General features: G+C 44.3%; 1 protein-coding gene across 1 annotated transcript; it reads left to right on the top strand.

Annotated features, from left to right (window-relative positions):
• Nucleotides 1–2,849: 2,849 nt before the first annotated feature.
• On the top strand, nucleotides 2,850–20,076 carry LOC132780614 (mitochondrial import receptor subunit TOM40 homolog). The gene is made up of 9 exons (XM_067461697.1): nucleotides 2,850–2,936; nucleotides 8,214–8,430; nucleotides 9,748–9,815; nucleotides 9,961–10,053; nucleotides 10,716–10,817; nucleotides 14,495–14,600; nucleotides 15,590–15,789; nucleotides 17,699–17,801; nucleotides 19,822–20,076. Exons 2-9 carry the CDS (start codon nucleotides 8,223–8,225, stop codon nucleotides 19,959–19,961), a joined length of 1,020 nt encoding a protein of 339 aa, XP_067317798.1. The 5' UTR covers nucleotides 2,850–2,936; nucleotides 8,214–8,222; the 3' UTR covers nucleotides 19,962–20,076.
• Nucleotides 20,077–22,230: the final 2,154 nt, after the last annotated feature.

Below are 22,230 nucleotides of genomic sequence, written 5' to 3'. Positions count from 1 at the left end.
TGGAACATTGCCAGGCAGCCCGGAAAACTCACAGCAATCCTAGAAAACAATTGATGGTGATGCACATATGCATTCAGTGCCTTCCGCCCAAAATCCGACCCCTCAAACGTCCCTTTTTTGTGCCTCCGCTTGACACTACTGAATGCTCCCATTTCAAGGAGGGGATTTCATTGTTTGTTTGTTTGTTTTTAAAATAAATAACTTTGTAATGATGCTATTATTTCTTTACAAAATAAATTGCATTTTTTTTCCAAACTCTAGTGGGAAGTATTTATTATTATTATTATTATTATTATTATTAGGATTATTATTATTCGAAACACAACAAGATGCGTCCACAGTAAACAAGATCACTCTCCTTGCTTTTGCATTGGATCACACATCGGACAGTTCCAAAGTTCTTTTTTACTTACATAGGCGATCCTATGTTCTTTTACAGGGAGCACATCACTTTCCAGATGGAAGGCGGTCACGGATGGGGTTGGCTTGGCGTGCCTTCCTCTTGCCACATTTCTCCCATTCATGCCTCTTCAAATTCCGCAGCACTGCTGGTCACAGCTGACTTCCAGCTGGACATTTGTGACTCTTCAAATTCCGCAACACTGCTGGTCACAGCTGACCTCCAGCTGGACATTTGTGCCTCTTCAAATTCCGCAACACTGCTGGTCACAGCTGACTTCCAGCTGGACATTTGTGACTCTTCAAATTCCGCAACACTGCTGGTCACAGCTGATTTCCAGCTGGATATTTGTGACTCTTTAAATTCCGCAACACTGCTGGTCACAGCTGACTTCCAGCTGGACATTTGTGCCTCTTCAAATTCCGCAACACTGCTGGTCACAGCTGACCTCCAGCTGGAGCATTCAGGGGTCAGGCCTTCCCACTTCTCAGTGTCTATAGCACAGTTCCAGTTCTCTCTCAGTGCCTATGCCACAGTTTTAAAGCTTGGCTTTGGGCCCATCTTTCAGTCCTTGTGCCTCTCCAAATTCTGCAGCACTGCTGGTCACAGCTGACCTCCAGCTGGAGAGCTCAAGTGCCAGGGCTTCCCAGTCCTCTCTCAGTATCTATGCCACAGTTTTTCAGGTTGGCTTTGAGCCCATCTTTCAATCTTTTTTCCTGTCCTCCAAAATTACGTTTCCCATTCTTGAATTGTCCCCCAAACTCAATAACTTCCCAAGTCATAGAATCCTAGGGTTGGGTCAACCAGTCCAACCCCATTCTGCCAAGAAGCAGGACAATCGCATTCAAAGCACCCCCAACAGATGGCCTCCACCACACTCTGGGCCAGAGAGTTCCACTGTTGAGGTTGAGGTTCTGGGTTTGAGCCTGCCACTTTTGGACTCTCGCTTGCTGGGCCCAATTTCCTAAGGTTGTATCTTGTGGTGCCAGAGCGCAGTCTGTTCAGCGCCTTCCAAGTTGCCCAGTCCTCTGTGTGCCCAGGGGGGAGTCCCTCATTTGGTATCAGCCATTGGTTGAGGTTCTGGTTTTGAGCCTGCCACTTTTGGACTCTCGCTTGCTGGGCCCAATTTCCTAAGGTTGTATCTCGTGGTGTCAGAGCGCAGTCTGTTCAGCGCCTTCCAAGTTGCCCAGTCCTCTGTGTGCCCAGGGGGGAGTCTCTCATTTGGTATCAGCCATTGGTTGAGGATCTGGGTTTGAGCCTGCCACTTTTGGACACTCGCTTGCTGAGGTGTAATTATTTATTTAATATATTATATTATATTTATTTTTATATATTAATTATTATATTTATATTTATTATATAATTATATTAGTTTTACTATTAATTTATTCATTATATTATATTATATTATATTTATATATTAATTATTATATTTATTATATTTATATTTATTATATTATTATATTATTTTTATTTTAATATATTAATTATTATATTTTTATTTATTATATTATTTTTATTTTAATATATTAATTATTATATTTATATTTATTATATTATTATATTTGTTTTACTTATTATTTATTTAATACATTATATTATTTTTATTGTATTATATTAATTATTATAATTATATTTATTACATTTTATTTATTATATTTGTTTTACTATTTATTTATTTAATATAATATATTATTTCTATTTTTATATATTAATTATTATATTTATATTTATTATATTATTATATTTGTTTTACTATTTATTTATTTATCATATTATATTATATTTATTGTAATATATTCCATTATATATCTTGACCAGGAGCCCTTCAAATTAACATATATTAATATTCATGACATTATTCAAATTATTGTTTGCTTAGATAACACCGTGTAAAAATTCCTCACCCTGATTGGCTCCAGTGGTTGCTATAGCAACCGCGGGGCATCCTCCTTGCCTCTACAAAGATGGCCGCCATCCTTTCCGCCATCTTGACAGGTTTTGAAGTACCGCTCTAGCCTTTGAAACCTCTATGGCGGCCGCGGGGCACTCTGGGACGCCCACCTGACCTTGCTTGCGGCTGCTCTTCGCTTCTGACCTTGCCTTTTTCGCCAATCCCGCTCTCCACCAATCAGAGGCCGTCGGGAAACCTATTCCCCGCCTCTGATTAGAAAGCAACCAATGGGAACGCGAAGAGACGCCCTTTGGACCAATCGTGGTAGACAGAGTCCAGATTGGTCCATCGCGATGGACCAATCAGGGAGTGTGGTTGGGGCCAATGACGGAGCGGAAGAGGCGGGACATCGCTGGGCCATGAGGAGCACACGGATTTTGGAGGAGGAACAGGGGGCGTGGCTTGATCTAGCCTTAACCCAATAGAACCGCGGGATTGAGCAGTAGGGGCGGGGCTAAGATGGATACCAGCCAATAGGGATGGAAAGGGGGCGGGGTTTCGGAGCAGGCGGGTTCGGGTGTCTCCCGGCTCCAGCCCTCGCTGCTGCGGCTGCCGTTACGGGTCTCGGGAAGGGAAAAAAAGGTGAGCCCCAAAGGAGGACGGCGGGAGGGACTCGGATTCCCATCATTCCTGGCTTGTGAGGACTTGGGGTGCATTTCAGGGCGTTTTGGGGGCTTTGAATGAGGAACTATGGGCTCCTGAGTGGCTCTGCTTAGCCTTAGTTGAACAGGTGAGGCCTTGGCACTACAACTCCCATCATCCTGGCCTGTTTGGGTTGGTGGGAGGCTCCTTAAGAGGAAGAAGGGCCCCCAAAGTGATGCTTTTGGCGCATTAATGGTTTTGCAAGGCTTGTGGCCTTCCTAGATTGGGTTTCTGGACTTTTGGTGAGCCTTGGTAGGGATTCTGGACTCCAGTTCCCATCATCCTTGGGCTTTTGGGGTAGTGGGAGGCTTCTGAAGAGGTGGAAGGGCCCCCAAAGGAAAACTGTAGGTGTATTAATGCTTTTGCAAGACTTGTGACCCTCCTAGTTAGGGATTCAGGACTCCAGGTCCCATCATCCTTGCCTGTTGGGTTGGTGGGAGGCTCCTTAAGAGGAGGAAGAGCCCCCAAGAGGAGGCTTTTGGCACATTAATGGTTTTCCATGGCTTGTGGCCTTCCTAGATTGGGTTTCTGGACTTTTGGTGAGCCTTGGTAGAGTTTCTGTACTCCAGTTCCCATCATCCTTGCCTGTTGGATTGGTGGGAGACTCCTTAAGAGGAAGAAGGGCCCTCAAAGGGAGGCTGTTGGCGCATTAATGGTTTTGCATAGCTTGTGGCCTTCCTAGATTGGGTTTCTGGACTTTTGGTGAGCCTTGGTAGGGATTCTGGACTCCAGTTCCCATCATCCTTGGGCTATTGGGTTAGTGGGAGGCTTCTGAAGAGGTGGAAGGGCCCCCAAAGGAAAACTGTAGGTGTATTAATGCTTTTGCAAGACTTGTGACCCTCCTAGTTAGGGATTCAGGACTCCAGGTCCCATCATCCTTGCCTGTTGGGTTGGTGGGAGGCTCCTTAAGAGGAGGAAGAGCCCCCAAGAGGAGGCTTTTGGCACATTAATGGTTTTCCATGGCTTGTGGCCTTCCTAGATTGGGTTTCTGGACTTTTGGTGAGCCTTGGTAGAGTTTCTGTACTCCAGTTCCCATCATCCTTGCCTGTTGGATTGGTGGGAGACTCCTTAAGAGGAAGAAGGGCCCTCAAAGGGAGGCTGTTGGCGCATTAATGGTTTTGCATAGCTTGTGGCCTTCCTAGATTGGGTTTCTGGACTTTTGGTGAGCCTTGGTAGGGATTCTGGACTCCAGTTCCCATCATCCTTGGGCTATTGGGTTAGTGGGAGGCTTCTGAAGAGGTGGAAGGGCCCCCAAAGGAAAACTGTAGGTGTATTAATGCTTTTGCAAGACTTGTGACCCTCCTAGTTAGGGATTCAGGACTCCAGGTCCCATCATCCTTGCCTGTTGGGTTGGTGGGAGGCTCCTTAAGAGGAGGAAGAGCCCCCAAGAGGAGGCTTTTGGCACATTAATGGTTTTCCATGGCTTGTGGCCTTCCTAGATTGGGTTTCTGGACTTTTGGTGAGCCTTGGTAGAGTTTCTGTACTCCAGTTCCCATCATCCTTGCCTGTTGGATTGGTGGGAGACTCCTTAAGAGGAAGAAGGGCCCTCAAAGGGAGGCTGTTGGCGCATTAATGGTTTTGCATAGCTTGTGGCCTTCCTAGATTGGGTTTCTGGACTTTTGGTAAGTCTTGATAGGGTTTCTGGACTCCAGTTCCCATCATCCTTGGGCTATTGGGTTGGTGGGAGACTCTTTAAGAGGATGAGGGCCCCCAAAGGGAGGTTATTGGCGCATTAATGGTTTTGCAAGGCTTGTGACCTTCCTAGATTTGGTTTCTGGACTTTTGGTGAGCCTTGATAGAGTTTCTGGACTCCAGTTCCCATCCTCCTTGGCCTGTTAGGGATAGTTGGCCTGGAAAGAGAAAGTTGAGGGTCAGGGTGATCGAAAGGGGAGTTCCTTCTACATTAATGATTTTGTATGATTTGTGACCATCCCAGATTGGGTTTCAAGAGTTTTGGTAGTCCTTGATAGGCTTCTGGACTCCAACTCCCATCATCCTTGGCCTATTAGGTTGGTGGAAGGCTTCTTAAGAGGATGATGGGCCCCCAAAGGGAGATTATTGACTCATTAATGGTTTTGTAAGGCTTGTGACCTTCCTAGATTGGGTTTCTGGACTTTTGGTGAGTCTTGATAGACTTTCTGGACTCCAGTTCCCATCATCCTTGGCCTGTTGGGCCTTGAAAGAGAAAGTTGGGGGTCAGGGTGATCGAAAGGGGAGTTCCTTCTACATTAATGATTTTGCATGACTTGTGACCATCACAGATTGGGTTTCAAGACTTTTGGTAGTCCTTGATAGGTTTCTGGACTCCAACTCCCATCATCCTTGGGCTATTAGGTTGGTGGAAGGCTTCCGAAGAGGAGGAAGGGGCCCCAAAGGAAAGGTGTAGGTGCATTAATAATTTTGCAAGACTTGTAACCATCCTGGTTTGAGTTTCTGGACTCCAGTTCCCATCATCCTTGCTTGCAGGGCTTGGAAAGGGGTGTGTATGTGTGGGGGGGGGGGGGCTTCCTAAAAAGAGGAGGAGGATCCAGGTCAATGGTTCTGTAAGCATTTGACTTTTCCAAATAAGGCTCTCTGGACTCCAGTTCCCTTCATCCTTGGCCAGTTGGGTCTGAAAATAGGAAAGTGGGGTCAGGGCTTCTTGTAAGGGAAGCTCCTGGTGCATTAAAGGTTTTGCATGGTTTCAAGACTCCAGTTCCCATCATCCTTGGCCTATTTGGCTTAGTGGGAGGCGCTTTAAAAGGAGGAAGGGGGCCCAAAGGGAGGCTGTTGGTGCATTAATGATTTTGCAAGACTTGTGAGAAATCACAGATTGGGCTGGTGGACTACAATTCCCATTATCCTTGGTCTGTTGGGCCTGGAAAGAGTAAGGTGATGTCAGGGCTTCTTGCAGGACAGATCGAAAGGGGAGTTTCTGGTGCATTAATGATTTTGCAAGACTTGTGACAATCACAGATTGGGCAGCTGGACTACAATTCCCATCAGCCTTGGTCTGTTGGGCCTGAAAAGAGGAAGGTGGTGTCAGGGCTTCTTGCAGGAGGGATCGAAAGGGGAGTTCCTGGTGCATTAATGATTTTGCAAGACTTTTAACGATCCTAGATTGGGTTTCTGGACTCCAGTTTCCATCATCCTTGGATGTATGTTGTATGTTGTGTTTCCACTGTCAATAAAATTGTTCGTTCGAGTAGATGAATACGTAACGCTCCGGCGGGAAGGTAATGGTGAACCATGCAGTCATGCCAATGGCCACATGACCTTGGAGGTGTCTATGGACAACGCCGGCTCTTCGGCTTAGAAATGGAGATGAGTCCCAGAGTCGGATCACAATGCACATATACATGGCAAACATTCAATGCCATAGACACACAACATATATAGGCAGACACACAGAGGCTATTTAACATTCCAGCTTCATGAGGGTATGCTTCAAATTCTGGCCACCGGGGGAGCTGTCGCTTCACCGTCCACTTGTGACACCGATAGAGTACTTCCTCATTCTTTTGCACGTCGCTGGAGATTTTTATGGTGTCATAAATTAGTTATTTAACTTTCCAGCTTCATGAGAGTATGCCTCAAATTCTGGCCACCAGGGGAGTTGTCGCTTTACCGTCCACTTGTGACGCCGATGGAGTACTTCCTCATTCTTTTGCACGCTGCTGGAGATTTTTATGGCATCGTAAATTAGTTAAATTAGCCTCCTGGCATATGCGGTACCTAAATTTCCTACTTGACAGATGCAACTGTCTTTCGGGCTGCAAAGGTTTATTTATTCATTTACTAGCTCTTCTCGCCAGGCATTACTGTGGCCAACCTTCCCCCCCCTCTCTCTCTCTCCTTCCCTCCCTCCCTCCCTCCCTCTATTTCTTTCTTTCCCTTCTTCTTTCTTCTTTCTCTACCTGTTTCTTTTCTCACTTCCTTTGCTCTTTGGTTCCATCCTTCCTTGTCTCCTTCCTTCCTTCCCTCCCTCTTTCTCTCCTTTCTTTCTTTCCTCCCTTCCCTCTTTTTCTTTCCCTTCTTCTTTCTTTCTTTCCTTCCTTCCTTCCTTCCCTCTTTTTCTTTCCCTTCTTCTTTCTTCCTTCTCTACCTGTTCCTTCTCTACCTGTTTCTTTTCTCACTTCCTTTGCTCTTTGGTTCCAAACTTCCTTGTCTCTTTTCTTCCTTCCCTCCTTCTTTCTCTCCTTCTTTCTTTCTTTCCTCCCTTCCCTCTTTTTCTTTCCCTTCTTCTTTCTTCCTTCTCTACCTGTTTCTTTTCTCACTTCCTTTGCTCTTTGGTTCCATCCTTCCTTGTCTCTCCTTCCTTCCCTCTTTTTCTTTCCCTTCTTCTTTCTTCCTTCTCTACCTGTTTCTTTTCTCACTTCCTTTGCTCTTTGGTTCCATCCTTCCTTGTCTCTCCTTCCTTCCCTCTTTTTCTTTCCCTTCTTCTTTCTTCCTTCTCTACCTGTTTCTTTTCTCACTTCCTTTGCTCTTTGGTTCCATCCTTCCTTGTCTCTCCTTCCTTCCCTCTTTTTCTTTCCCTTCTTCTTTCTTCCTTCTCTACCTGTTTCTTTTCTCACTTCCTTTGCTCTTTGGTTCCAAACTTCCTTGTCTCTTTCCTTCCTTCCCTCCCTCTTTCTCTCTTTCGTTCTTTCTCTCCTTCCTTCCCTCTTTCACTTTTTTATTTCCTTCTTCCTTCCTTCTCTTCCTTTTTTCCTTCTCTCTTTCCCTCCTTCTCTCCTTCCTTCCTTCCCCCTTTCTGTGTATGTGTTTTGTGTGTGCATATATCTGTGTATATATTTGTGTATATGTGTACATATGTGGTTTTGCACATGCGTTGTAATTTTTGTTTTTTGGCTTTTAAGTCTCTTCTGCTGTATTTTCCAGTGTTTTTATCAGTGATGGTCACTCATTGGCCTGAGAGGTGTCTTGTGTCCAAATTTGGTGTCAATTCGTCCAGTGGTTTTTGGGTTATGTCAATCCCACAAACGAACATGACATTTTTATTTATATAGATTTACTATATTTGTATACCGCTTTTCTCAGCCCTTGTTGACAAATGGTCAGGAGCTTACTCTGACCCGGGCTGTCTTCGTACTCATGACCTTTTGGTCAGCAGTGATTTTAATGCTCCTGATTATTATTTGGGATCCTGATTATGATTTGGGGTCCTGATGCTGTCCTTTGGGGTCTTTACTTTGCTCTCGCCGCATGACTGACCCCCTCTTTGTTCTTTGACCGTAGATCCTCGCCATGGGCAACGTCCTGGCCGCCAGCTCCCCGGCCCCCCCTCCGGCGGCCCCGCCCGGGCCGGGCTCCGGCTTGGTCTCGGTGCCGCCCGGCTTCTCCATGCCCCCCGTCGCCGGGCTGGTGCCCCCCACGCAAGACCGCCCCGCCGACGACAAGTGCGACCAGCTCCCCAACCCAGGAACGTTTGAGCAGTGCCACCGGAAGTGCAAAGGTACGGGAAGGGTCCCCCACTCAGGGGAAGGGAAAGGTACAAAGCAGATTGGTTGTGGCTGGGGTGAAGTGGCCCTCTGTCATGGGACCGAGAAAGAAAGTGAAGCGGATTGGCTGCTGCTAGATGAAAATTGCATTGGATAGACCACATCAGCGGATTCAGAAAATTGCCTTAGATAGGGGAAGGGATAGATCCAGAATAATAATAATAATAATAATAATAATAATAATAATAATAATTAAGAATAATAATTAAGAATAATAATTAAGAATAATAATAATAATAGATCACATCAGCTGATTCTGAAAATTGCATTGGATAGATCACATCAGCTCTAGGTTATTAAATATGGTTTTCTGTGGGCGAGCAGATGGCAACTACTGGAGGGCATATGTTCTGTATCAAAAACTAGAGCTGATGTGGTCAATCCAGTGCAATTTTCTGAATCAGCTGATGTGGTCTATCCAGTGCAATTTTCTGAATCAGCTGATGTGGTCTATCCAGTGCAATTTTCTGAATCAGCTGATGTGGTCTATCCAAGGCAATTCCAAATCAGCTGATGTGGTCTATCCAATGCAATTTTCTGAACCAGCTGATGTGGTCTATCTAGTGCAATTTTCTGATTCAGCTGATGTGGTCTATCCAGTGCAATTTTCTGAATCAGTTGATGTGGTCTATCCATTGCAGTTTTCTGAATCTGCTGATGTGGTCTATCCAGTGCAGTTTTCTGAATCAGCTGATGTGGTTTATCCAATGCAGTTTTCTGAATCAGCTGATGTGGTCTATCCAATGCAATTTTCTGAATCCGCTGATGTGGTCTATCCAATGCAGTTTTCTGAATCAGCTGATGTGGTCTATCCAATGCAATGTTGTGAATCAGCTGATGTGGTCTATCCAGTGCAATTTTCTGATTCAGCTGATGTGGTCTATCCAATGCAATTTTCTGAATCAGCTGATGTGGTCTATCCAATGCAATGTTCTGAACCAGCTAATGTGGTCTATCCAATACAATTTTCTGAATCAGCTGATGTGGTCTATCCAATGTAATGTTGTGAATCAGCGGATGTGGTCTTTCCAATGCAATTTTCTGAATCAGCACCCCAAATAACCAAACCGAATCTAAAGTTGACCAAAAACAGATTCGTAACCCTTTTGGTCCTGATGTTGTAGAGTGGTCCCTGGTCAAAGTGGTCCCTGGTCTAAAAAAAGTTGGGAACCACTGGTCTACACTGTCGAAATAATACAGTTTGACCCCACTTTGGGTCAGTGCGATAGCATTCTGAGAGCTGAACCTTGTTTCCCCCCGACTGTTTCCAGAATTGTTTCCCATCCAAATGGAGGGCGTGAAGCTGACGGTGAACAAAGGGCTCAGTAGCCACTTCCAGGTAAGATGGAACGCTTGCCGTTTTCAGGGAGGGTTTCCCAAGGGAGTGGCTTTGGAAACACATTATTTGTGCGGCCGCCTCGCTCACCTACGAAAAGTTAGTTGTCGGCCCCTTTAATCATCCACGAATGTTGTCTTCCTCGAAGGTGAATCACACGGTGGCCCTCAGTACCGTCGGCGACTCCAATTACCACTTTGGGGTGACCTACGTCGGGACGAAGCAGGTCAGCCCCACAGAGGTACGTACGTGTGTGTGTGTGTGCAAAGATTCAAAAGGGGCTCTAACCCCAGTCTAGGATGGTCACAAGCCTTGCAAAACCATTAATGTGCCAACAGCTCCCCTGTGGGGGCACTTCTTCCTCTTAAGGAGCCTCCCACCAACCCAACAGGCAAGCATGATGGGAGTTGGAGTCCAGAATCCCTAACTAGGATAGTCACAAGTCATGCAAAACCATTAATGGAGCAGGAACTCCCCTTTTGATCCCTCTTCCAAGAAGCCCTGACCCACCTCACCCCCAACTTCCTCTTTCCAGGTCCAACAGGCCACGGATGATGGGAACTGGAGTCCTGAAACCCAATCTAGGAAGGTCACAAGTCTTGCAAAACCATTAATGCGCCAAGAACTCCCAATTTAATGCCTCCTCTAAGTAGCCCTAACCCCCGCCCCCCCGCCCCCGCCCCAAACTTCCTCTTTCCAGGCCAAGGATGATGGGAATTGGAGTCCAGAAACTCTTATCAAGGCTCACCAAAAGTCCAGAAACCCAATCTAGGAAGGCCAGAAGCCTTGCAAAACCATTAATGTGCCAAAAGCCTCCTTTTGAGGGCCCTTCCTCCTCTTCAGAAGCCTCCCACCAACCCAATAGCCTGCTTCACCCGCGCTACGTCTCTCTTTTCCGCTCAGGCCTTTCCCGTCTTGGTGGGCGACATGGACAACAGCGGCAGCCTCAATGCACAGATCATCCACCAGCTCTCCAGCCGGATCAGCTCCAAGTTGGCCTTTCAGGTACACGGGCCCAAGGGTTTGCGCTCCCACGGGTGGGATGGAGCGGTATATAAATAAAGTTTTATTATTATTACTAAAAAAGCACGACCCAAACAATGACCAATGTCCGGTCAGCCTCACGTCGATACCAGGCAGGATTCTGGAAAGGATAATTAAGGAAGTGGTCTGCAAACATTTATTTATTTACAACATTTAGGGAACTCAGAGCAGCTTACAAGATATATATACATACAATATACTAGCGTTGCTGTGGCCCAGTCTGTGAATATGTGTTTTGTGTGTGTATAGGTGTATATATTTGTGTATGTGCGTCGGGATCCAGGCGCCTTCAAAGAGCAAGACACAGGATAAACTATATACAAAGTTTATTAAGGCAACAAAAAGGACTCAGAGACACTTACTTCAGTGTCCCTGGTCAAAACTGAAAGTCTCTAGCAAATTGCAAGGTAAAAACTCAATTTAGCAAATAATCCGGATTAAACCGGCATATAATCTGGGATAAACAAACAGCAGACTGAAAGCCAAAACCAAGGTTACAACAACATCTGTTATAGAACTCCAGTATGCTGATGACAATGTCGTCTGTGCGCATTCAGAAGAAGATCTACAAGCCACTCTCAACACCTTCGCAGAAGCATACACGAAGCTCGGCCTGTCACTGAACATTGAGAAAACCAAGGTGCTGTTCCAGCAGGCACCAGCCAACCCCTCTCCAATGCCAGTGATACAGCTTAAAGGTGTAACATTAGAAAATGTGGACCATTTCCGCTCCCTTGGCAGCCACCTCTCCACCAAAATCAACATCGAGACCAAAATACAACACCGCCTGAGCTCTGCGAGCGCAGCATTTTTCTGAATGTAGCAGAGAGTGTTTGAGGACCGGGACATCCGAAGGGAGACCAAGGTGCTTGTCTATAAAGCTATTCCCCTCCCAACCCTGCTCTATGCCTGTGAGACGTGGACTGTCTACAGACGTCACATGCAGCTCCTGGAACGTTTCCATCAGCGCTGCCTCCGGAAAATCCTGCAAATCTCCTGGGAAGACAAGCGGACAAACGTCAGTGTGCTGGAAGAAGCAAAGACCACCAGCATTGAAGCGATGGTCCTCCAACATCAACTCCGCTGGGCCGGCCACGTTGTCCGGATGCCTGACCACCGTCTCCCAAAGCAGTTGCTCTACTCCGAACTTAAGAACGGAAAAAGGAACGTTGGTGGACAGGAAAAGAGATTTAAAGATGGGCTCAAAGCCAACCTTAAAAACTGTGGCATAGAGACTGAGAACTGGGAAGCCCTGGCCCTTGAGCGCTCCAGCTGGAGGACAGCTGTGACCAGCAGTGCTGCAGAATTTGAGGAGGCATGAGTGGAGGGTGAAAGAGAGAAACGTGCCAGGAGGAAGGCGCGTCAAGCCAACCCCAACTGGGGCCGCCTTCCACCTGGAAACCAATGCCCTCACTGCGGAAGAATCATAGAATCATAGAATCAAAGAGTTGGAAGAGACCTCCTGGGCCATCCAGTCCAACCCCATTCTGCCAAGAAGCAGGAATATTGCATTCAAATCACCCCTGACAGATGGCCATCCAGCCTCTGCTTAAAAGCTTCCAAAGAGGGAGCCTCCACCACACTCTGGGGCAGAGAGTTCCACTGCTGAACGGCTCTCACAGTCAGGAAGTTCTTCCTAATGTTCAGATGGAATCTCCTCTCTTGTAGTTTGAAGCCATTGTTCCGCGTCCTAGTCTCCAAGGAAGCAGAAAACAAGCTTGCTCCCTCCTCCCTGTGGCTTCCTCTCACATATTTATACATGGCTATCATATCTCCTCTCATCCTTCTCTTCTTCAGGCTAAACATGCCCAGTTCCCCAAGCCGCTCCTCATAGGGCTTGTTCTCCAGACCCTTGATCATTTTAGTCGCCCTCCTCTGGACACATTCCAGCTTGTCAATATCTCTCTTGAACTGTGGTGCCCAGAATTGGACACAATATTCCAGGTGTGGTCTAACCAAAGCAGAATAGAGCATGGGGAGCATGACTTCCTTAGATCTAGACACTAGGCTCCTCTTGATGCTGGCCAAAATCCCATTGGCTTTTTTTGCCGCCACATCACATTCCTGGCTCATGTTTAACTTGTTGTCCACGAGGACTCCAAGATCTTTTTCACACGTACTGCTCTCAAGCCAGGCGTCCCCCATTCTGTATCTTTGCATTTCATTTTTTCTGCCTAAGTGGAGTATCTTGCATTTGTCACTATTGAACTTCATTTTGTTAGTTTTGGCCCATCATTTCTCTAATCTGTCAAGATCGTTTTGAATCCTGCTCCTGTCCTCTGGACTATTGGCTCTCCCTCCCAATTTGGTGTCGTCTGCAAACTTGATGATCCTGCCTTCTAGCCCTTCATCTAAGTCATTAATCAAGATGTTGAACAGGACCGGGCCCAGGACGGAACCCTGCTGGTGGCACTCCGCTCGTCACTTCTTTCCAAGATGAAGAGGAAGCATTAGTGAGCACCCTCTGTGTTCGTCCACTTAACCAATTACAGATCCACCTCACCGTAGTTTTGCCTAGCCCACATTGGACTAGTTTCCTTGCCAGAAGGTCATGGGTCAAGAATAGGGCTCCACAGCCACATACGGACCCACAAGGAAATCCATAATGGAAGACCATCTTACTTGTCCAACGAGGGATCGCCTAAGTAAGTAATCTGGGATAAACAAAAGTTTGAGCAAAACCCCTCAAAATCACAGAGTTCAAAGAATGCAAACAAACAAGGTGTAGAAGAGCAAAGCTGTCATCCAAATGCAGTCCAAAGTTGAAATAAGTCCAGTAGAAGATGTTAAAGTCCAAAAAGCAGCAGCGTCGTCCAAGCAATCCGAAAAGAAGAGGGGAAGTCAGCACTCACGATATTCCAAGCCAGTCGATACACGGAGGATACAGCAACCTGTAGTTACAGGACCCAGCAAGAGAAATGGCAGCGACAAAGACCCAGGCACGAATTCAACACTTTGCCTTCTGCAAAGTTCCATTACCCCAGTGCCTACATTTATGTTACAACTCATTATCTGTTGATGAGCTGTCCTCCGCCCTCTCCTCGTCACTGTCAGCTGCTTTAGCCTCCAAAACTGATCGCCAATGCCCCTCTCGCCAACTTTTCCATCTCTTATCAAGACTTAGGTCTCCCCATGTATCACCAGATTGCCAGTCCCCAGAAAACCCCTCAGAAGTATCGCTGGACGTAGGTTGTGTACACACATCTCTAACTTCTTGCACACGAGTCCAATCCAACCCATCCTCGTCACAACTCCCAGACCCATTACTTCCTGTGAAGCCCATAAAATCCTCTTCTTCACACATATATACACATACACAAGCACACACAAATATACACATATATACACATGCACACAAATACATATACGTTGCCTACCTTCATAATCTTTGAAAAGCCTTGCAGCTTAAAAGCCTGGCTTCTTCCTGCCTACAGGAAACCTTTGTGGGGAGGTGTTCCCTAGCCCAAATTGTTTCATGTCCGGGATTCCTGTTTTCAGAGGCCACAGCAACGCGTAGCCAGGGTGCAGCTAGTATTGTAATATAATAGCAAGAATTAATCACATTTTCCCCCTCAAACCAAGGCAAAACTATAACTCCCTCCCTTCTCCCTTTGCATCCTTTTTCTCTTCCATCGCAGACGCAACAGTCCAAGTTTGTGAACTGGCAAGCGGACTGTGAATACCAGGGCACAGACTTCACGGCGGCCGTCACGCTAGGGAACCCCGACGTTTTGCTGGGATCAGGTAAGGTGGCTCCTCCTTTCCCTTCTTGATGTTTAGGTATATTGAGTATTCTTGTAGAGTTTGGTCCAGATCCATCATTGTTTGAGTCCACAGTCATCTCTGGATGTAGGTGAACTACAACTCCCAAACTCAAGATCAGTGTCCCCCAAACCCCTCTATATTTTCTGTTGGTCATGGGAGAACCGTGTGCCAAGTTTGGTTCAATTTCATCGTTGGTGGGGTTCAGAATGCTCTTTGATTGTAGGTGAACTATAAATCCCAGCAACTACAACTCCCAAATGTCAAGATTTTATTTTTCCCCAAACTCCACCAGTGTTCACATTTGGGCATATTGAGTATTCGTGTAGAGTTTGGTCCAGATCCATCATTGTTTGAGTCCACAGTCATCTCTGGATGTAGGTGAACTACAACTCCCAAACTCAAGATCAGTGTCCCCCAAAGCCCCCAAACCCTTCTATTGTGTTCTGTTGGTCATGGGAGAACTGTGTGCCAAGTTTGGTTCAATTCCATCATTGGTGGGGTTCAGAATGTTCTTTGATTGTAGATGAACTACAAATCCCAGCAACGACAACTCCCAAATGTCAAGATTCTATTTTCCCCAAACTCCACCAGTGTTCACATTTGGGCATATTGAGTCTTTGTGTGGAGTTTGGTCCAGATCCATCATTGTTTGAGTCCACAATGATCTCTGGATGTAGGTGAACTACAACTCCAAAACCAAAGGACACTGCCCACCAAACCCTTCCAGTATTTTCTGCTGGTCATGGAAGAACTGTGTGCCAAGTTTGGTTCAATTCCATCGTTGGTGTGGTTCGGGATGCTCTTTGATTGTAGGTGAACTATAAATCCCAGCAACTACAACTCCCAAATGACAAAATCAATTTTTTTTGAGTGAAGGACATGCATTGGGTTGTTAGGTGTCTGGACTAGATGGCCTTCAGGGGTCCCTTGTACCTCTCTGATTCTGATGGCTACTTCTTTGTTGGTAGGGATCCTGGTGGCGCATTACCTGCAGAGCATCACGCCGTGCTTGGCGCTGGGCGGGGAGCTGGTGTACCACCACCGCCCGGGAGAAGAAGGCACCTTGATGTCTCTGGCCGGGAAGTACACGGCGCCCAACTGGATCGGGACCCTGACGGTCGGGCAGACAGGGGCCCACGCCACCTACTACCACAAAGCCAGCGACCAGGTAGGCAGGTGGTCCTCTGTCGGGAGGGCTTTGATTGTGTCTTCCTGCCTGGCAAAAGGGGGCTGATTGGATGCCCTTTGGGGGTCCCTTCCAACTCTAAGATCCAATGGCCGTACTTCTCCATACATGCTTACGTATTCCTCCAATAATAATAAAGAGTTAAAAGTAATAATTGTAATATAATAATAATAATAATAACAGAGTAAAATAATAAAATAATAATAATAATAATAATAATGAGAGTAAAATAATGTAAATGTAATAATAAGAATAATAGAGTAAAATAATAATTGTAATAATAATAATAATAATAACAGAGTAAAATAATAAATGTAATGTAATAATAAAAGTAAAATAATGTAAATGTAATAATAAGAATAAATAGAGTAAAATAATAAATGTAATAATAGTAAGAGTAAAATAATGTAAATGTAATAATATGAATAAATAGAGTAAAAATACATGTAAAATAATAATAATATAATAATAGTAAAATAATGTAAATATAATAATAAGAATAAATGGAATAAAATAATAAATGCAATAAAATAATAATAATAATAATAATAATAATAATAGTAAAATAATGTAAATGTAATAATAAGAATAAAAATAATAAATGTAATAAAATAATAATGATAATAACAGAGTAAAATAATGTAAGTGTAATAATAAGAATAAATAGAGTAAAATAATAGATGTAATAAAATAATAATTATAACAGTAAAATAATGTGAATGTAATAATATGAATAAATAGAGTAAAATAATAAATGTAATAAAATAATAATAACAATAAGAGTAAAATGATGTAAATGTAATAATAAGAATAAAAATAACAAATGTAATGAAATAATAATGATAATAACAGAGTAAAATAATGTAAGTGAAATAATAAGAACAAATAGAGTAAAATAATAAATGTAATAAAATAATAATTTTAACAGAGTAAAATAATGTAGGTGTAATAATAAGAATAAATAGAGTAAAATAATAGATGTAATAAAATAATAATTATAACAGTAAAAGAATGTAAATGTACTAATAAGAATAAATAGAGTAAAATAATAAATGTAATATAATAATTATCAGTAAAAGAATGTAAATTTAATAATAAGAATAAATAGAGTAAATATACATGTAAAATAATAAAATAATAATAGAGTAAAATAATGTAAATGTACTAATAAGAATAAATAGAGTAAAATAATAAATGTAATAAAATAATAATAGAATAAAATAATGTAAATGTAATAATAACAATAAATAGAGTAAAATAATAAATGTAATAAAATAATAATAATAGAGTAAAATAATTTAAATGTAATAATAAGAATAAAAATAATAAATGTAATAAAATAATAATGATAATAACAGAGTAAAATAATGTAAGTGTAATAGTAAGAATAAATAGAGTAAAATAATAAATGTAATAAAATAATAATAGTAAGAGTAAAATAATGTAAATGTAATAATAAGAATAAAAATAATAAATGTAATAAAATAATAATGATAATAACGGAGTAAAATAATGTAAATGTAATAATTATAAATAAAAATAATGTAAATGTAATAATAAGAATAAATTGAGTAAAATAACAAATGTAACAAAATAATAACAACAATAAGAGTAAAATAATGTGAATGTACTAGTAAGAATAAATAGAGTAAAATAATAAATGTAAAATAATAATTAGAGTAAAATAATAAATAGAGTAAAATAATAAATTTATAATAATAATAATAATAATAATAATAATAATAATAATGGAATAAATAACCTTGACTCGAGTATAAGCCGAGGGGGCTTTTTCAGCCTAAAAAGGGGGCTGAAAAACTTGGCTTATATTTGAGTATATATGGTAATTGGTTTCTTCTGTCTCCACGTCCTTTCTTTGGCATTCCTCCAGTTGCAAGTTGGGGTAGAATTCGAAGCCAGCACTCGGATGCAGGACACCAGCGTCACGTTCGGCTACCAGCTGGACCTTCCCAAAGCCAACCTTTTGTTCAGAGGTATGGAAATATTACACACCATCGATTCTCATGAGAAAACCTTGAGTGGGCTTGAAAGGTAGCTTTACGACAGAAGGGGGTTGGACTGGATGTCCTTTGGGGGTCCCTTCCAATTCTAGTGGAATGTAGACTGGGAGCCTGGCGGAGACTTCTTCTCCGGAGGTTTGTATGCAGAGGCTGGATGGTCATCTGTTGGGAGGGATCGGATTGTGTCTTCCATTATGGCAGAAAGGGGGTGGACTGGATGTCCTTTGGGGGTCCCCTCCAACTCTAGTGGAATGTAGACTGGGAGCCTTGCGGAGACTTCTTCTCTGGAGGTTTGTATGCAGAGGCTGGATGGTCATCTGTTGGGAGTGATCAACTTGTGCCTTCCTTTATGACAGAAGGGGGTTGGGCTGGATAGCCTTTGGGGAACACTTGCAAATCTAGAATTCTATCTATCTATCTATCTATCTATCTATCTATCTATCTCTCAGTCATATATATGGTTGGATGGTCATCAATTGGGAGGGATCAGGTGGTGCTTTCCTTGATGTCAGCAGAAGGGGGTTGGACTGGATGGCTTTGGGGGTCCCTTCCAGGTCTAGGATTCCATCTATCTATCTATCTATCTATCTATCTATCTATCTATCTATCTATCTCTCAGTCGTATATATGGTTGGATGGCCATCTGTTGGGAGGGATTGGATTGTGCCTTCCTTTATGGCAGAAAGGGGTTGGACTGGATGGCCTTTGGGGGTCCCTTCCAAATCTAGAATTCCATCTATCTATCTTATCTATCTATCTATCTGTCTATCTCTCAGTCATATATATGGTTGGATGGCCATCAATCAGGAGGGATCGGATTGTGCCTTCCTTTATGGCAGACGGGGATTGGTCTGGGTGGCCTTTGGGGGTCCCTTCCAAATCTAGGATTCCATCTATCTATCTTATCTATCTATCTATCTATCTCTATCCATCCATCCCTCCATTCATCCACCCCTTTATCCCTCTATCCATCCATCCATCCATCCATCTATTCATCCATATATCCCACTAGCTATTGATCGATCGATTGATTCATTAATCCCTCTATCCATCCATTCCTCCATTCATCTATCCCACTAGCTATCTATCAATCTATCCCTCTATCTATCCATCCATCCATCCATCCCTCTATCCCATTAGCTATCTTATCTTATCTATCTATCTATCTATCTATCCATCCATCTATCCATCCATCCATCCATCCATCCATTTATCCATCTATCAATCCATCCAACCATCCCTCCCTCCCTCTATCCACCCATCAATGCATCCATCCCTCCATTCATGTATCCCACTATCCCTCCATCCATCCATTCATCCCTCCCTCCATCCATCCATCCCTCTATCCCATTAGCTATCTTATCTGCCTGCCTGCCTGCGTATCTCTCTCTCTCTCTCTCTCTCTCTCTATCTATCTATCTATCTTATATGCCTGCCTGCCTGCCTGCGTATCTATCTATCTATCTATCTATCTATCTATCTATCTATCTATCTATCTATCTATCTATGTATCTATCTATCTTATCTGCCTGCCTGCCTGCCTGCCTGCCTGCCTGCCTGCCTGCCTGCGTATCTATCTATCTATCTATCTATCTATCTATCTATCTATCTATCTATCTATCTTATATGCCTGCCTGCCTGCCTGCGTATCTATCTATCTATCTATCTATCTATCTATCTATCTATCTATCTATCTATCTTATCTGCCTGCCTGCCTGCCTGCCTGCCTGCGTATCTATCTATCTATCTATCTATCTTATCTGCCTGCCTGCCTGCCTGCCTGCATATCTATCCATCCATCCATCCATCTCTCAGTCATATATATGGTTGGATGGCCATCAGTTGGGAGGGATCAGGTGGTGCTTTCCTTGATGTCAGCAGAAGGGGGTTGGGCTGGATGGCCTTTGGGGACCCCTTCCAACTCTAGGTCTCTGTCCAACCCCCTGGCTTTGCTCCGGCTCCCTTTGACGCCCCCCCGTCTTTCCCTCGTCAGGTTCCGTGGACAGCAACTGGATTGTGGGGGCCACCTTGGAGAAGAAGCTCCCCCCCTTGCCCTTGACGCTGGCCATGGGCGCCTTCCTCAACCACCGCAAGAACAAGTTCCAGTGCGGGTTCGGCCTCACCATCGGATAGACACCGGGGGGTGGGGGGCTCCCACGCCTCCGCCGGCCGCTCTCTCGTTCTTCTCTCTCTCTCCGCGCCTCCTCCCCACTTGCATCCTCTCCCCCCCCCCTTTTTTATTTACCTTTGCCGTTCCAGAGGGCACAGTGCGGTTGGGCAGTGCCAGCATGACACGATGGGCAGTGCCAGTAGAATGTGTTTGGGCAGCGGCAGCATAATGTGTTGGGCAGCGCCAGTGTAAAATAATGGGCAATGCCAACATAATCATTTGGGCAGTTCCAGCACGTTTTGGGCACTGCCGGCATAACATAAGGGCAATCGTTAGGCAGTGCCAGCATGATGGGTTGGGTATTGACAGCATAATATTTTGGGCAGTGCCAGCATAATATGATGGCCGTCACAACGTGTTTTGCACTGCCAGCGTAATGTTTTAGGGAATGCTAGCATAACAATGTAAAATAATGGTCAGTGCTAACATATGTTGGGCATTGCCGGCATAACTATTTGGGCAGTTGCAGCATAATGTTTTGGGCAATGCCAGTATAAACACGATAGCTATCGTTATGCACTGTCAACATAATGTTTTGGTGATGCTAGCATAACGTGTTGGCCAGTGCCAGCATGATGTGTTGGGCAGTGCCAGTGTAAAATAATGCATAATGCCACCATGTGCTGGGCATTGCCAGTATAACACGACTGCTATCATTACACAACGTCTGCATAATGTGTTAGGTAATGCTAGCATAACATGTTGGCCAGTGCCAGTATGATGTTTTGGGCATTGCCAGTGTAAAATGCATATTGCCAGCATAACAATTTGGGAAGTACCAGCACAATGTTTTGGGCATTGCCAGTATAACACAACAACTGTCATTACACACTGTCAGCATAATGTCTTAGGTAATGCTAGCATAACATGTTGGCCAGTGCCAGCATGATGTGTTGGGCAGTGCCAGTGTAAAATAATGCATAATGCCAGCATGCGTTGGGTATTGCCAGTATAACATTTTGGGCAGTGCCAGCATAACAGGATAGCCATCATAACGTGTTTTGTGCTGCCAGCAAAATATTTTAGGTAATGCTGGCATGGTGTGTTGGGTGGTGCCAGTGTAAAAGAAAGTTTAATGCCAGCATGTGTTGGGCATTGCCAGCATAACAATTTGGGAAGTACCAGCACAATGTTTTGGGCATTGCCAGTATAAACACAATAGCTATCATTACGCATTGTCTGCATAATGTTTTGGTAATGCTAGCATAACATGTTGGCCAGTGCCAGGATGTTGTGTTGGGCAGTGCCAGTGTAAAATAATGCACAATGCCAGCATGTGTTGGGCATTGCCAGCATAACCATTTGGGCAGTGCCAGCATAACAGGATAGCCATCGTAACGTGTTTCGTGCTGCCATCATAATATTTTAGGTAATGCTGGCATGATGTGTTGGGCAGTGCCAGTGTAAAATAAAGTGTAATGCCAGCATGTGTTGGGCATTGCCAGCGTAACATTCTGGGCAGTGCCAGCATAACAGGATAGCCATCGTAACGTGTTTCGTGCTGCCAGCATAATATTTTAGGTAATGCTGGCATGATGTGTTGGGTATAAAATAATGCTCGTTGTGAACGTATGTTGGGCAGTGGCAGCATAACATGATGGCCACCATTATGCACCGCCAGCGTAATATGATGTTGGGCAGTGCCAGCATAGTTATGGGTAATACTGGCATAACACATTGGGCATTTCCATAATGTAAGGGCAGTGGCAGCATGATGTGTTGGGCATTGCCAGTATGACATACCAGGCACCCCCCTCCTTCTATCCCACAACAAGTTGCTGGTTCTCAGGGAACGTGGAAGGCAGGCAAGAGGACCCCCCAATTCCCTTCTCTTGCCCCCCAAGGTACGGTTTATGCCAGCCTGGCTCTGTTCCGCCAGCTGCCACCAGGAGGAGCTCTTGCTTTGGCAATGGGATGCATCCACCTTTCTCTATGGCTGCTAATTCAGTGGGGAGGATAGGCTTTGTGGGTGTTTTGGTTTTCCAAGTCCCAAACTATGAGGGTGAGGGCAGGATATCTATGACTCTGGGGGTCTTTCCTTTGGTCACCCCTCGGGCCGCCATTGGCATCGCTCAGGACGCGTCCTCCGCTGCTGCTCCGCTGGATTCCTTCCCAAACCGGGTGCAAAGTCCTGCTCTACAGAGAGGAAGAACTACAAAGCCCATCAGCCTATGGAGAGAGAGAGAGAGAGCGCGCGCACATGGGGCCTCCGCCTGCCCGCTGCTTCCTGCC

The sequence above is a fragment of the Anolis sagrei genome, chromosome Y (assembly GCF_037176765.1).
Source record: "Anolis sagrei isolate rAnoSag1 chromosome Y, rAnoSag1.mat, whole genome shotgun sequence".
Lineage (NCBI taxonomy): Eukaryota > Metazoa > Chordata > Lepidosauria > Squamata > Dactyloidae > Anolis > Anolis sagrei.
The sequence above is the reverse complement of the archived record's forward strand: the minus strand, read 5'-3'. Positions and strand labels throughout refer to the sequence as shown.

What these genes read in the sequence shown, in the direction of transcription:
- LOC132780614 (XM_067461697.1), top strand. Translation starts at nt 8,223, where the DNA reads ATGGGCAACGTCCTGGCCGCCAGCTCCCCGGCCCCCCCTCCGGCGGCC. An exon ending in GTGCCACCGGAAGTGCAAAG is followed by an intron (nt 8,431 to 9,747) that starts GTACGGGAAGGG and finishes GACTGTTTCCAG; the next exon opens with AATTGTTTCCCATCCAAATG. An exon ending in AGCAGGTCAGCCCCACAGAG is followed by an intron (nt 10,054 to 10,715) that starts GTACGTACGTGT and finishes TTTTCCGCTCAG; the next exon opens with GCCTTTCCCGTCTTGGTGGG.